Genomic DNA, 16,507 nt, shown 5'->3' on the forward strand with positions numbered 1-16,507 from the left:
GCAAACCATACCTGAACTGGAGACAAGAGTCATGTTGTCTCTGGAAGAAAGTGGCTTTTTCATAACTAAATTAACTAACTGGTCTATGAGGTTACGTTCAAACAACATAGTTTTTTGGACAGCCATCATTTTGACATCAAAATACGGACGTATTTTGGCCTTAAAGTGGTAGTTCACCCAAAAAAATTCTTTCAAATCAACTGGTGCCAGAAAGTGCCAGACATTTGTAGTTTACTTCTATTAAAAAATCTTAAGTCTTCCAGTACTTATCAGCTGCTGTATGTCCTGCAGGAAGTTCTGTATTTACTCCAGTCTAAGAAAGGGCTCTCTGCTGCCACCTCTGTCCATGTCAGGAACTGTCCAGAGCAGTAGCAAATATCCATAGAAAACCTCTCCTGCTCTTTACCTTAGCTCTATTTCTCATTCCATTTGTGAAAACTGTTTTATCTGTTGTACTTTCGATGTACTCTTGTTGTACTTTTGTTTGCCAATCTTCACTTTTGTTTGCAAAAATTTATTGACAAAGGTTCAATAAAATATATTGAAACAGAAAACCTCTCCTGCTCTATTCCCTGCTGAACATTTTGGGGGGAGGGGGGGGCAAACTACTCCTTTAAAATGATATAACAACAATATATGGATTGTCCCTTTAAAAAAATCTAAAGAGAAGGATTCCAGCAAAGAGATGTTAGAATACAGTTATAGCTGAGGCCATCTAGGCTTATCTGATAAGTTCCAATTGGATCCAGCTTGGTGTCCCCTCGCTGTGACCCTCAGAACACTGGACACCTGTTTCACATCATGTAGGGGCCATGGGACGGCTGTTCCTATTGAATCAAGATGTGGCATCTGGCCAAATTGTGTAATGTTTTATTCCTGTTCGCCAGCCTCCTTGGAAATTAGAGACATGTGACACCAGATATCTAGCTGCTAAGAAGCTGGTAATGTAGAGGAGTCACCGGCTGTGCACTGTAATCATTTGTTAATTTCTAGCTCCTACTTAAAGTGGATGTATTATCAGATATTAGATATTACTTAAAGGGAATCTGTCATCACTTGTAAGCTTTTCTGTAAAGACTGGGACAGGTGAGCAGAGTTATAACAATATCAGTAGAGAGCGGTTGTATGACAGTCTTAAGGCCCTATTGCACGGAACCACTATCGTCCGTATTTGGCTGATATGGGCCGTTACGGCCGATAATCGTCCTGTGTAATAGAAGGCAACGATCAGGCTCCATGGAACAGGAGAGGCAGCAGATCGCCACTTTCCTCTATGGGCTGCCCGGACGACCTAGCGATCACCCGGGCAGACCCCCTGCAGCTCCCCGCGTTCTCCCCTGTACTCACCCGCTCGCTGCCGACATGTGCAATAGCGGCGGCAGCGAGCGTGGAACGAGGAGCAAGCAAGCACTGACAGCGGTCGTTTGCTCCTCTCAGTTGCCCCGTGGAATAGTGGCTTTACAGTAACACTATACACAGATAAGACTATCTCCCATATCACCCTCAGGTTTTTTGTGGGAGGGGGCTGTACTCTACAAGTGTAAATCTATTGATTGTAAAATCTTAAATTAAATAAGCAAGACATTTCCTTTAAATACAAAGAAGAGGGACGTTAAGTGGTGTGCAACTAATGCTGCGGCTGATGACCGGTAGGGACTCACAATAACAGGCGCAGCCACTTCTTTTTTTGAAGCACACTTGACTACAGTTCCCAGCAGCTTTGGTAAGCCTCTGCAATCTAGAGGAGGAACTGCAGAGGAAAAGACTGATTGGCTGAGCACAGAACTGGGGGAGGGGCACATGTAGACAGGAAAAGAAGGGGAAGAGAGAACCTCACAGCAGGGCATGGCAATACTACAGGACTCTCAGCAAGGTTTTGATGGTGAAACTGCACCATACTATGGTAAAAGGTTAAGACAACCCGCTTACGGAGGCAGGCAGAAAGGGGTGTTACACAGATTTCTTGTTTGTGTATCACCATAATAAAGAAGACTGTTAGTCAAGCTTAAAACAAAAATAAACCCATGCTAAATTGAAAGAAAGTGAAATAAACGTTTTTCTGTGATGGTTCCTCTTTAAAGGGATTTTCTGGTGGTATATAAATAAAGTTTCATCACTGTGCAATAAATTGTTATGAAACTTTCTAATATTAGTTTCCATTCATCTTTGGTAAACCCTTGTTTTATGTCGCAATACTCGCAACCGAGTTAGATTTTGACTTAAAAGGGACCACCTTGGTATTTCCCTATTTATGTCCCAATACTCGCAACAGAGTAGGGCTACGTATCAGGGTGGTTTGGTGATCTCCCCACTGGGAGGTCCCCCTTGGCAACCGGTTCCTTTTCTTGAGGGATATCTGGCTATTCCCATGTTTTGAGCCTCGCAACCGAGGGTCCACGGACCCCTTCTTTGCATATTCAAATGTTATAGGGGCAATCAGTGGAGACTCTTAAATGAGTACTCCACTGGATTTTTTTTTCACTGATCTCCCTGAGCTCAGCGATTGGTGTGTTTGTTGGTCTATTTCTCCCTGAGCTCAGTGATTGGTGTGTTTTGTTGGTCTATTTCTCCCTGAGCTCAGTGATTGGTGTGTTTTGTTGGTCTATTTCTCCCTGAGCTCAGTGATTGGTGTGTTTTGTTGGTCTATTTCTCCCTGAGCTCAGTGATTGGTGTGTTTTGTTGGTCTATTTCTCCCTGAGCTCAGTGATTGGTGTGTTTTGTTGGTCTATTTCTCCCTGAGCTCAGTGATTGGTGTGTTTTGTCGGTCTATGTACTGTATGAGGCTTAAAGTGCACCTATCAGTGTAATATCCTTAGACACGTCATAGAGACATCAAAGGTTTTGATCGGGTGAGTGCCCGAGTGTTTATCAGTTCTCTCCCTGCCCTCTGTGTCCACAACAGAAGCAATCCCATAGACTTACAATGGGAATACTCACACCCAACCAATTTTATTTGACTTTGATCTGAGATCTCAATACACATCATCTTCCTAAATGGTTGTCAAAGACAGAGCTGACATAACCTTGTAATGTAAAAAAAAAAAAAACTAGGCATGCGGTAGAGACATATTGTGCTCTGTGTTTTAGGTCATATGGTTCACAGGCGAAAAAAGAAAGTGATATCTTTAAACAATGCTTTAATTCATACAAGCTGCGATATTAATACATCACCCCACCCATGACCTTGTACAACAAGAGTGGGCTGAAAACACAAGGGGAGCACCACAGGAGTATGGAAGGGCTGTTTTGGGTCAATACCAAAATAAATAATTTATCAGTATTTTCCATTTGTGTTACAGATTTTTGCTAGTCATCCACAACATGACATATGGGTAAATGTGCTGTATGTGACCACTCTTCCCCCAGGGGCTAAGTTGCTCATGTTGAGGAACTATCACCAGATGACATATTAGCCTTTCTCTGTAGCCCCCAATATGCAGTGGTTTGGTGCCCCAGTCACTGGTGTCCACTGATTTAAAGTCCCAGTCTGGAGTTTTCCCCAAAGCGCCTATTTCTTAAGACAAAACCAAAGCTGTAAACCACTATGGAGCCCTACTGGGGGAGAATAGCTCTATAATATAGCTTTCAGTTCCAGTCTCTGAAGTTCCACCGGCCACTGAGGGGAGTGGAGAGAAGAGAGGAAGATACTGAAGAACAGGCAGAGACACGGGGAAGCAAGGTGCGGTATGTATGTACGTTATTATTTTACACTTTTAAAGCAACGGCTGCACGGACATCGCTAACAATGTCTATGCGTCCCTTGCTGCACAATAGTCGAGCGGGGTAATAGGCTCAGTAAATCTGCCAATCTGGCAGATCAGCATTCGTTTACATTACTCATCGGGCTGTGTAATACAGCCCTAAGGATCTGTATGACAGAGTTGCATTGATTCTGTATGCCTCTATATGGCAAGTATAGACAGCACATGGCCCTAATGTGTGCATGAGGCCTTAAGGCTTTCAATATCATGCTCTGGTGCTGGCTTATTTCTCCCAGAACAGTAAGGGTTGGGAAGTAGAAATCCAACACACTACACCCTTCTAATAATGTCGGTGGAGAGTTGGAAGCCAAAATACATCTTAGACAGACGGCTGAACCTGGCAAAGGTGGTGGGTTTGGACAACTTTACTCTAAAGGCCCTATTCCATGGGCCGACTGTGAGGAGCAAATAAGCTCTGTCAGCGCTTGTTCGCTCCTCGTTCACCGCTCACTGCAGCCCATAGAGGATAGTGGCGGTCTGCTGCCACTGCTCCTGTTCCGTGCAGCAACGGCAGCAGATCGCTGCTATCACAGTCGTTTGTTTTTCAACATGCAAAGACAAACGACTGCAACAATCAGCCGACATGAATGATGTCGGCTGATCGTTGCCTTCTATTCCACGGGACGATTATCGGCCGATATCGACCGCTGAACGACCGCTGCGTGTATGTAATTCTGCCGGCCGCTTAACCCCTTTAGCTGCCGCCCGGCTCCCGCTCTGTATACATTACCTGTCCTCGCTGCACGGGGTCCCGGCGTACTGCTCTCCCGCCCGGCCAATCAGTGGCTGCGGTAGGGCAACACACTGATTGGCCGGGCGGGAGAGCAGTATGCTGGGACCCCGTGCAGCGAGGACAGGTAATGTATACAGAGCGGGAGCAGAGCGGGAGCCGGGCGGAAGCTGAAGGGGTTAAGAGGCCAGCAGAATTACATACACGCAGCTGTCGTTCAGACCACTGTGTGTATGTAGTGAAAGTGATCTGCCTAGGACCTAGCCGACTCGCAGCGCTATTAACGCTGCGAGTCGGTACATGTGAAGCTACCCTTAAGGTGTTTGAGAACCTTTACAGTAGCCAAAAGTTGTCATGGGCCCACGTAAATCTCAACAGAGAAGTTGCATTAAGCCCCCGTATCCTAAGGGCCCCTTTGCAGCTGTGTATTCAGTACTATCCTTCAAATTTCCCTCATTCACAACTTACCTCTTTGTTGTGTAGCAGAAGACGCTGTTCTGAGACAGGAAAATCTGTTTCTCTGTAGATGAGCTGTTTGATGTCCTCGATAACAGCTGAGGCAGGCACCTCGTATGTTCTACAGCCAACATACTCGTGTAGGACAGTCACCCTGGACAACCTGTCAAGGCAAAGAAAATACTATAGCAATACTGCAAATATATGGGTATAATATGGGTAACACATTTAAGAAAAGCTAAAAAAAAGGGCTAAAAGAAAAGTAAATAATATACAGCAGACTTGTTTGATGCGTATTTGTATATACTGTCTACAGGAAAGACTGGGCTCATACTAGCAGAATAGAAATGCACTCTTGTGTCTGGTGACCCAAAGATGACAACTGCTGGATTGGGTTATGAGACCCGTAGTCAGGTTGTGACTTATGGCCATAATAAGGATGCAATAAAGCATCCATATTATGATAGTGTGAACTTAGCCTAATAGTAGCAATTAGTATATGACATGCAAATACACATAATAATTTAATAATTATTCTGTCATTAAAAAACTATAACAGTGTTCAGACTGTACTAAGCATATGTTTTATTTGATAAGTGGTGAGAGTGGTGAGAGATGTGGCACTGTAGTATCACTTCACACACGCCTGTTGTCTACCCATTAGAACAGATGGACGAGTTACTGATCCCCATCTGTTGTTGGTCTGCACTGTGACCAAACACATGCTCCGTAAAGTAACATACAGGAAGGAAAAGACATGGTCAGGTCAGAGCCAATCTGCAGGCTGTCAGCACCCTATAAATATATCACTTTATATATATAAGCTATAGAAGTGGGTGGTTACTCACAATGAAATCTCTTATGCTTCACATCTCTGTTAAGGAATATTGTGCATGTCTCAACAAAAGCTATGGAAGTGTAAATGACGGGTTATGGTTGAAAGATCTGGGGTAACATTCTACATAACCAAATGATACTTTCACGATATCACACAAGATATGAGGTGTGTTCCTTTAAGTCACAAGTATGGGTTCCTGGAGCTAAATGGAAGACAATAATGCTGCGTTTACACGGAACAAAACGATTATCGTGCGAATTTGCACGATAACGATCGAATTCGAACGATAATCGTACGTGTAAATGCAGCGAACGATCAAGTGACGAGCGAGAAATCGTTCATTTTGATCTTACAACATGTTCTAAAATCGTCATTTGTCGTTCGCAAAAAATCCGCAGAAAGTTCCATGTAAACAGTCGTTCACCGATTTTACCTATGTGCGAGATAGACTTAAGCGACCGCAAAACGATTTTTCCATACGATATATCGTTCCGTCTAAAAGCTGATTGTTTAAAAAAAAAACATCGTTCTTTCGATATTGTTAATCGTACAATCGGGCGAATTATCGCTCCGTGTAAACACAGCATAATACTCTCACATGACCAGGAAGCTCCCTAGGAGTCTTCCACCTGGCACCAGACCAAGAGGTCTCATCTATGCCGAGAGTCGGAGCAGCTCTCCACAATGGGTCGACCTCTCTCACTTATTCCCGACGCTCTTCTAACACCAGGAGACAAGGTGCAGGGGGAGGCTGGACCCTTCAAATGCAGGGACACACATCCAAACTCAATGTAGGAGGAGAGATAAGAATTACTAAGTTTACACGTGCTCCCTGCACCCCATAGCGTTATACTCTAATGGTAAGAGGGTCAAGAGGGTGATAACCAAAAACTGGCCCAGATCCTAATAGATGACACCATGTCCAGATAACTGTTGCTGGCCTGCAGTTTCCCGAGAGTAGAGCTGAACCTGCATGATAACATTTTCATACACTGACCAGAACCACAGCAGTCTATGGCATCTTGACTTTCACCGACAAATAATATATAATCTAATAGCACCGAATTTACATAAATAGGCACAAAATATATGGCACTATAGATACATGAAAAACTACATCCAAATCAGCACTGAAAAACACATGACAAATTCTATGTTGAGTTTTAGGTCGTTTTCTAGAGCAGTTTTCCCTGTGTGAACATACCCTTACTGTACAAGATGGTGCATACTTAATGAGGAATATAGAGTCCTCTACAGCCCTCCCCTTAACCTTCCTTGAGTATCCATTTGTCAGTTCTGTCTAGTATCTATATGCAAACATTCCCTTTAATAGGTGTCCTTCCATCACAACACACCTTAGGCACAGGCCTACTGTGCCTATACGGGCACCCAGCGCTGACAATTACCAAGTGTTTTCTTTTTAAGTGAATTTACACACACACACATATCCATATAGATAGACAGGTTTAAAGGGGTTATCCAGGTCTAAAAAAAACAGCGCCACCCCTGTCCCCAGGTTGTGTGTGGTAATACAATTAATATTTATTCACTTCAATGGAAATAATCTGCAGAACCCACACCCAAATTAAGAACAAAAGTGGTGCTGTTTATATAAGCCTGGACAACTCCTTTAATTTCAAAACAGACCTAAGTGGATCACAATATATATTAGAAGGCTGTTTTTTATTACTTTGCCTCCACCTCCTTTTCACCCTGAGTGAGTGTATAAACCTATACCTGTCCTATAGTGACAAGTAGGCCATTTTTTTGTATCTAAAAAAGGACCAGTAGTAGAGACTGTCACAATGACTCACGACATGGAGCACTCACAATTTAACACTTTCCGTCACTACACAGTTGTATAATTGTGCAGCCGCATAATAGAAAAACGTTATAGTCCACCTCCTGACTTTATTTTATAAGAATTTCCCCTGAGAGCGTTGGTCAGATGCCAGGAATAAAGGTAGTTTCCATTGGCCACTGACACGGCTCTGCTCAGAATATGTTGTGGTTTTAGCAGAAGAGTAGAGAGTAAATGGAGTCAGTGTGATCCATATGAGTCACCCGGGCCTCTACTCTCACAAGTATATGGGCATGAATGAGTCACGTATATGGTTAGCTATTCTTCTGTGTAGTGTCCTGTACAGTGTCAAGAAAGCCATGTGTACAGATTCTGCTGATCATATTCAAGCTCCTAGATTCTACCAAAGCCAAGTAGCCGTAGACTACATAAGAGATACACTACTATGTTACGTGTCTGTGAGTAGTCAATGGTCTATACTGTATATAATAGTCAAGACATGCTTAGATCTGTAGTTGTGCAACAGTAAAAACCACAGATTGGCCTATGCTAGATATAGCAATACATAGTATTTTTTTTAGTTATTTCCTTTTTTATTATCTGCCTTTTGCAATCTGTAAAGGTTGAAACATTATTTAAAATGCAGATGTACTTCTCTATTCACATGACGTTTTTGGGATAGGTTGCCAGTGTTAGGGCCCGTTCACACTGCGCGAAAGTGTCGGAATTTCAAGTGGAACCCAAGACGCAGACGCCGCTTTAAATTCCACCTGTCCCATTGTTTCAATGGGATTTCTCGTGCGCCTCTGTTCTCCACCCAAAGAATTAACATGTCAATTCTTTGGGCGGAGAGCGGAGACGCGCGAGAAATCCCATTGAATTAATTGGACAGGCGGAATTTAAAGCGGCGTCCGCTTGAAATTCAGCCATTTTTGCTCAGCGTGAACTTACCCTAAGTTTGGAAATGCATGTAAACATATACCACAGCATACCCACACATTCTGGAAATAGACCAAACACAGTCTCTGATAGACTACGTTTGGTTAGGCCTGTCTCTAATAGACTATGTGTGGCTAGGCCTGTCTATAATAGACTATGTTTGGTTAGGCCTGTCTCTAATAGACTGTGTGTGGCTAGGCCTGTCTATAATAGACTATGTTTGGTTAGGCCTGTCTCTAATAGACTATATTTGGTTAGATCTGTCTCTAATAGACTATGTTTGATTAGGCCTGTCTCTGTTAGACTATGTTTGGTTAGGTCTGTCTCTAATAGACTATGCTTGATTAGGCCTGTCTCTGTTAGACTATGTTTGGTTAGGTCTGTCTCTAATAGACTATGTTTGGTTAGCCTTGTCTCTAATAGACTATATTTGGTTAGGTCTGTCTCTAATAGACTATGTTTGGTTAGGCCTGTCTCTAATAGACTACATTTGGTTAGGCTTGTTTCTAATAGACTATGTTTGGTTAGGCCTGTCTCTAATAGACTATGTTTGGTTAATAGACCTGTTGCATTATATGATCACTATGGCAGCTGCAAGGTAAATATCTGTATGATATGGCAGCCATTCATTTAAATACAAACACAGATCAAGTCTGGTACAATGGATCAGCCCTAAAGTCCTCTCCCTCTATGACTGACATACGTCGTAATAGGGCAAACAAACCGGGGTTGTCTTCAGGATACAACCCTTTTAATAAAACCTACACCTTGATAACTTTTATTATTCTTATATATCAAAGCTATACACAAGTGACAGTCCACGTACAAAGATTTGAGAAAAAAAATGTGCTGCATATACGTTTTACAGCCATAATAAATATGTCAGTATGAAAGGTTGTCAGCTATTGCTATCATCAGCACTTATAATGAAAAGGTGAGTTATACAAAATCCACAGGTAAGCACTGTGTCATTGTAACCGTCAGCCCCAGGGGGATCCTGCTACTAGTTCACAAGGGCAAGTCCTCTCTATCCTGCTTCGGAATATGCCTCCACATGTACAGAAGCCCAGAGTCAGCCACTCAGACAGTAGCTGTAGTCTGAGAAGGGTTATAGAAGAGTTATTGGTTATTTCCCTTAAAATGATAGTTCAGCAAAAAAAAAAAAAAAATCTTTCAAATAAACTTAAATCAGAAAGTGCCAGAGATTTGTAATTTACTTCTATTAAAAAATCTCAAGCCTTCCAGTACTTAGCTGCTGTATATCCTGCAGGAAGTGATGTATTCTCTCCAGTCTGACACAGTGCTCTGTGCTGCCACCTCTGTCCATGTCAGGAACTGTCCAGAGCAGTAGCGAACCCCCATAAAAAACCTCTCTTGCTCTCCATTTGGGAAATAATACCACTTCCTGTAGGACATGCAGCAACTGATAAGTACTGGAAGACTTGAGATTCTTTTTAATAATAAGTAAATTCTGGCACCAGCTAAGTTAAAAAAACATTTTTTTAAGCTGAACTACCCCTTTAACAAGGAATTGCAAATAAAAGCAGAAAACAAGAAATAAAGTCAATGTCCACCACCATTCTGTGCCAACCAATGCCAACCACTTAGCTGATGCCAACTGCAGCATTGTGCCACATGTGAAGGAACAGCCAGGGACCAAACACGAAACAGGCCCCCACCTCCCATTTGTTATCTATAATCCTGTTGTCCGGTTATAGGGTAGAGGGGCCTCTGCACTACCCCTGTGTAGTTTTTCTTACTTCTATGTAGTTCTTGATTATTAACAGCAGCTTCTCTTGTTAATAACTAGTGGAACACTAGATCCATGTCACAACCCATTAAAGTCAGTCTCCACGAGGAGTCACTTTCCAGAATCTATATAACGGTATTTACTATGACTCCTATTTTATGGACCAATATGGAGTCCTTAGTTGGGAAATCAATAGGCAGTCTTTACCATATTGACAGTGATGTCTCTGTAGTTACGGAGTATTGAACATGTCTGTAAAGAACGGCACTCACGTAAAGTTTATGGGACAAATGGAAAATGTACATATCACTTTCTTGTATATCTTTATTGTATGTTTCAATAAAAAGATGTCAAATAATCGAATTCTAAAAAGGATAGAACACGAGTTACTCCTTAATACACAGATCATAAGAGACTGGAGGCTGGAGGCGTGAAAAGTTTTTTTATAGTACAATTTATTCAACCCGTCAAGGACACAGCTAAGGCTGGACACCCTCTGAAGCATGAATAATTCAAAATCGGGTGCCAACTACGTGTGGGTCTGAGTAGAAACTCATATAAATATAGTAGACCACATTCAGACCATAGAAGTAAATAGGGTCTGTAGATGGGCACCTGAGTTTGACGTACATATGCTTTGGAAGGCACAATCATGGTGTTGGGTGTCAGGGGATGTACTCTGGATTTTAGGTGCCAGGGAGGGAGTACAGTACCAGAAAAGCACTTTTAGCCTTTGCCAGATACATGGCTAGGGTCTAATGGTCTTTTCTGATAACCCAATATGGGGCCATCTACTGAAGCAAACGAGTGCCGATCGGGGAGATCATAAGGCACGATTAATCGCACATCTGTTTACACAGGAAGATGTTAGGCTGGTAGCAATGTACTTTAGCGCCACACAAAAAAAAAAAACGATCAACCAAGGATCAGGCGTTTTCCCTCTCCTCGTCTGGTCTCTGACACCTTTAGGCTATGTTTACACATAGTATTTCCGTCTTTTGGTCAGTCTTTTTTCAACCTAGACCAGGAGTGGGTTGAAAACAAAGAAACTCTGCAATTCTATCGGTTATAATTTTGCCCTGTCAGTTCCACTCCTGATTTTAGTAGAAAAAATATAGAAAAAAAGGCCCTGTACACTGAATCTGTGCCCTAGGTTGGGATGCAATCCAACAAAAGACAGGTGGAGGGGTTGGCACTGCTACTCAGATGTGCAGTAGTGTCAACGTATTGCTAGGAAAAAACTTTGGGTGTACAAAGGTACCAACATATTTCAGGCCTAGACTAGCCCTTAGATGCAGAAGAAACGACCCAGCTCAGTCTCAGAATAAAGGCCCCAGAGGAGAAACTTAGAGCATAGATGAGGATAGAGCATCAGCCATCCTCTCTTCCATCCATCAGGTTAGCAAGTAGTAAGGAAGTAATGGAGGACAGTATGGCTTCAGGGACAGACTTGTTTGTAGTCTGTTACCATGGAGTTGCATTCATCTGCATGTGAGCTGTAGACTAGTTTTCTAAAATGTCTTTATTTTCAATGCATTAAAACACTAAAAAATCTGTTACGATTCGCGAAGGCCTTTACATTATCATCACATTACTAAAGTGATAAGAATGAGCCTGGTCATACTGGTAAATAATCGACATCGACCTGCCTTCCTATGAATACAGTGTATAGAATATCACATTAAACTCCAAAAAGATTGGAGGCAGGAATTCCATATAAAAAGTTAATGGATTTGACTTTGACTTTGCAAAAATTAATTTGGCAGCTTTATGAACGAGCGTGATTCCTATCTATAGTAATGAAAAGGTTCCCTCTGCTGTGAGTCACGCTAGATGAACGACTTCAGTGAAATACGCCGCTCATTTCTCCATGCAAACCGCGAGATAAGAGGAAAGAACACGGTGCGGTGATAAACTGGTCACAGGGATGTTCAATCCCAGTCTACCCCAGATACTAAGAACAGAAATATAGAAGCCGACAGTATTAACCCTTTTCAAAGAATTTTCTCTTTTTTTAATAGTTCTTTTTTCTAATCTTCTTCTATTTTGTCATTGCAAATTTTTTATTAAATGTTTTTGTCCATTTTATGGGGGGCATCATTTTGCCTGAACTGTTTAAAGGGGTTATCCAGTGCTACAAACAAAAACACGGCCACTTTCTTCCAGAGACAGCGCCTCTCTTGTCTCCAGATTGGTCGGGGTTTTGCTGCTCAGTTCAAGTGAATGGAGCTTAATTGCAAATCGCACCTTACCTGGAGACAAGAGTTGTGTTTTCTCTGAAAGAAAGTGGCCATGTTTTTGTAGCACTGGATAACCCCTTTAAAACAGTATTTAGAGATTTGCTTTCCAGCAACCACCATTGACATAGACACATTAGTATGAAGGAGACCTTATTCCCATGAATTATTTTCTAGACATGCTCTGTGACCTGTGCAGAGGTCATTCATCGAGAGAAAAGCTGAGCAGTGAGTATAAGCTATTGTGTTATCTACCTGGTGTACTCACTGGTGTCACTTTTCACTGTAAGGCTATGTTCCCACTACGTATAAACAACAGACATTAATTGGCACTCAAAACAACGGCCGTTGTTTTAAATGAAAAATTTCCTTAGACAGGCATGAGAATCACAAGTCTCAGAAAATCTGGCTCATTGTGTTGTCTGCCAGTTCCAAACTTTTTGCTTCATAGCTCCTTCAACCATCACAGGTAAAAAAAAGAATTGCGCTCATGTTTTCCCAAGTTCTCCTGCCAATACTTGTTGGATCAGATAGTGTTTTTTTAGGTCTTACAAACTATTACGCTTGCTCTTAAATAATTCGCCACGATTCTCCCCTTGACTTAAAAATTACAAAAACTTTATTTCTTTGTCCATAAAAAAATACAACATGGTTATAAAACACTCCAACGCGTTTCGGGATTATCTTAAATAATCATGGCCCATGATTAGGGGACATAATCCTAAAACAGGTTGGCACGTTTTTTTAATCATGCTGTATTTTTTATGGACAAAGATTCCGCCATCCACCTGAAGAAGTAGCGGGTTAATTCTCCGGGCAGATGGTGGAATCTGCCAAACCATAGAATGAAGCCTATGGGACCAGCAGAGTTGCGCATGGCCACCAGCGGGGGTGAGCTACGGGATCCGGGATTCCGTAGTGTGGACATACCCTTACTGTAGTGATAGTGATAAGTCTGATGGAAAGTTTTTCTACAAAACAGAAAGTGTCAGCTTTTTAATAGGCTTAGTGGCCAGAATGGAAACTTTCAGAATTATTTTGAACTATAATTAATAAAATTATTATACAGATTCCGCCATCGGCCCAAAGAATGAACAAGCTCATTTTTCGGGTGGACGGCAGAATCTGCCAAACCATAGTATGACGCCTATGGGACCAGTGGAGATGCACGCACCCGCGAGCTTCGGAATCCGCAGTGGGTGATCCGCCAGGATTCCGTAAAGTGGACATACCCAAAAGGTGACACCTGTATATTGATAAGATTGGATCAGACCATTCACAACAGGTGATGGCCATACCTTCCTTTTCCCCCACCCTCTGCACAATTAACCTCCCAACAGGTCACAGAGGATGTCTAGAAAACTCTCCTATACAAATAAGAAGTCATCTCCAGTCTACTATTTTCTATGGCTGCAGTAAAGCATCACTCTAAATGCTGTTAATGGAGCAGAGCAATATGGCCTCCTCCATTATAATACACACAAAAAGGCTACAATCGGAAAATACAGAAAAAATAGAAACAAGTTAAAAAGATGCAACATGCTTTAGTATCAGGAAAAAAAAATCTAGATTATACAATCACTTTAAGTGCATCAATTCTATATACTGAATAATTTCTTACAAAACTTACTACAAATAATGCCATACGAGTTACCATCCTGCATCCCTTCCATCATTCACAAACTGAACTCTTCTACATTTACTATTGTTGAAGTGACCTTTTCATTGGTCAATTCCTGGCTACATAAACTCCATAGCTAGGATGCTGATAACTCTTATTGATGGTGCGTTCACACCTACAGGATCTGCAGCTGATTTTCTGCAGCAGATTTCATTTAAATAACTGAACACAGCATCAAATCTGCTGCAGATCTGCTGCAGGACCTGTAGGTGTGAACGCACCCTAATAGTAGAATGAGTAGATTAGGCTCTATATCTGAGAGTCATACAGTGCATATAATGTACAGCAGAGAAGAGCGAGTCTTCCTCTGCAGATGGCATAAAAAAATTGCAAGAAGGATCCAAAGCTGCAGATAGCTCAGTGTAAAGGACTGCGGACTAGAAGTAATGACTCAGCACCTAGATTTAGATTCAGGTCATGTACAGTGTACAGAATAGGCAAACAGACAACGTAACATCCTAATACAACACCAGGGAATTGATGGTTTGTGGGGAGAGGTTGCTTGTTATAAATACGTGACGCTCCTGTGCCTATATTGATTTCTTTTCATTTTTATATACAAGTAAATATGTAATTAAATACCATTTTTTTAATTTATTTTTGGGGGTAACTCAAGTCAAACTTGGATGCCGAGATTGATATTGACCATGGCATATTAATGGGGGTATTTCCATCTCAACTTATATAGTTATACTCGTAGGTCTCGTCAAGCTAATTTTTGCAAATAAATTCATTTAGAAAACTTGTTTCCTTCTCCTGATATGCTGCCACATCACTTATATTGTTAACAGCTTGTTGTCTACGTTACCGACCACCACTCTGCTCTAAAAGATTAGATAGATAGAGAAGGTATAGATGTATGGAAATATAGCATATATAAACTGTATAATATAAAAAAATAAGTATATTATAGCTACATATACACCAGCCAGACCACTGCTTTTAGAGCAGAGTGGTGGTTAGTAACCTAGACAATGAACTCAAATTTGACTCCCGGAGGCTGGAGAAGTTGGATGCCCTAGGACATGGGTACAGCCTATAGTTCGGAGAACCTTGTGAACGCGAACAGTAAAAAAGAATACCACAGACTTACTTTACATCCCTGGCTTCCATCGTATTTATCTTGTGACTCTGGATATACACGGAGAGAACATGGACTCTTCTGCACTTTGTAACTTTCCTGACTTGACCAAGCCGCTACCTAACAGCAGACATCTTGTCCTGGATTACTCTATCACTCCTCTGATCCTGTGGGGCGCTTGTTTGTCTCTGGCACCTTCACCAACTTCACACTGTGGCCAAATAACTTCCGGTCTCCTTCTCCTGAGGCGGACACGTTCCTTTACCCACAACACTGGATACCCTTCTGGGTGTTGACTACCCTCTTGTCTTTCAGCACATGTAGCCAATTCACACGGGGGGGATTTCCTCTCCTTGACTTATTAGCAGCCTGTCATGATCAGATGTGCGGCATCTTAAAGAAGGGAAGAAGATCAGAAGGTCATTTATTAAAAATGTAGACAATGCCATATGTTGTATGTAAAAACATAAAACACTCAGTGCTGCATTCTCCCCAATGTATTTGCCGCTAGATGTAGCCATAAAGCAGGTACAGTTTACTACGTACACATGACGGTAAGATGAACTAGGATCAGAGCTCACTTGTAGACATTTATTAAAGGGAAACAAACACCAAGTTAGAAGCCTCAGTGCTGTTTTTGTTACGTTTGGTGCCCTTGGCAGGGGATCACCACCCACAGCTGGCCTGCCTCTCCTGATGAATATTGGGGTGGTGGTCTGCGGTGATGCCACTCCAGAACTCGTCACTGCAGAGCTCCGGATGAATATTCATTAGAAGGGGTGGATCACTGCACTGGGGGCTGAAGCCCCACCCCCATGGCACCAAACTCCCTCATCTGTATAGGGAATAAACTACCGATTACACGAAAAAGGCGCTAAGGAGAAAAGGCATCTAACCTGCTGTTAATTTCCCTTTAAGGAAAGAGTTTTACATCTTATCCACAGGTTATTATAAAGGTCTGATAGGCTCAGGTCCTATGTCCTTGTCTCTTTTAGTAACTTGCATACACTTGAATGAAGAAAACAATGCAAGCATGGCCTCTTTTAAATTGACTTCAATGGGGACAGTGGATGAACATCATGAATTATTGAATGTGAGGGCATGAGACCCCCATTCTCTTAAAATATGACACTTCTATTGGTGGGACCCACACTATGGGGCAAGATGTGTTGATATAATACTAATACTAATAATAATAACAATAGTAATAATTTATTGTATTTTGGACTCATT

At 41.9% G+C, this 16,507-nt stretch overlaps 1 protein-coding gene across 1 annotated transcript in view; it reads right to left on the minus strand.

Annotated features, from left to right (window-relative positions):
* The window catches only part of SACS (sacsin molecular chaperone), a 59,557-nt gene that overhangs the window by 34,888 nt on the left and 8,162 nt on the right, over positions 1–16,507 (minus strand). Inside the window, exons 2-3 of the mRNA XM_069969830.1 lie at positions 15,287–15,667; positions 4,960–5,110 (exon numbers count right to left, since the gene is read on the minus strand). Of these exons, the coding sequence (XP_069825931.1) occupies positions 4,960–5,110; positions 15,287–15,306 (171 nt within the window). The 5' untranslated portion in view covers positions 15,307–15,667. The remainder of the gene's footprint in view (positions 1–4,959; positions 5,111–15,286; positions 15,668–16,507) is intronic.

Source organism: Dendropsophus ebraccatus, chromosome 5 (genome assembly GCF_027789765.1).
Source record: "Dendropsophus ebraccatus isolate aDenEbr1 chromosome 5, aDenEbr1.pat, whole genome shotgun sequence".
NCBI classification, from domain to species: domain Eukaryota; kingdom Metazoa; phylum Chordata; class Amphibia; order Anura; family Hylidae; genus Dendropsophus; species Dendropsophus ebraccatus.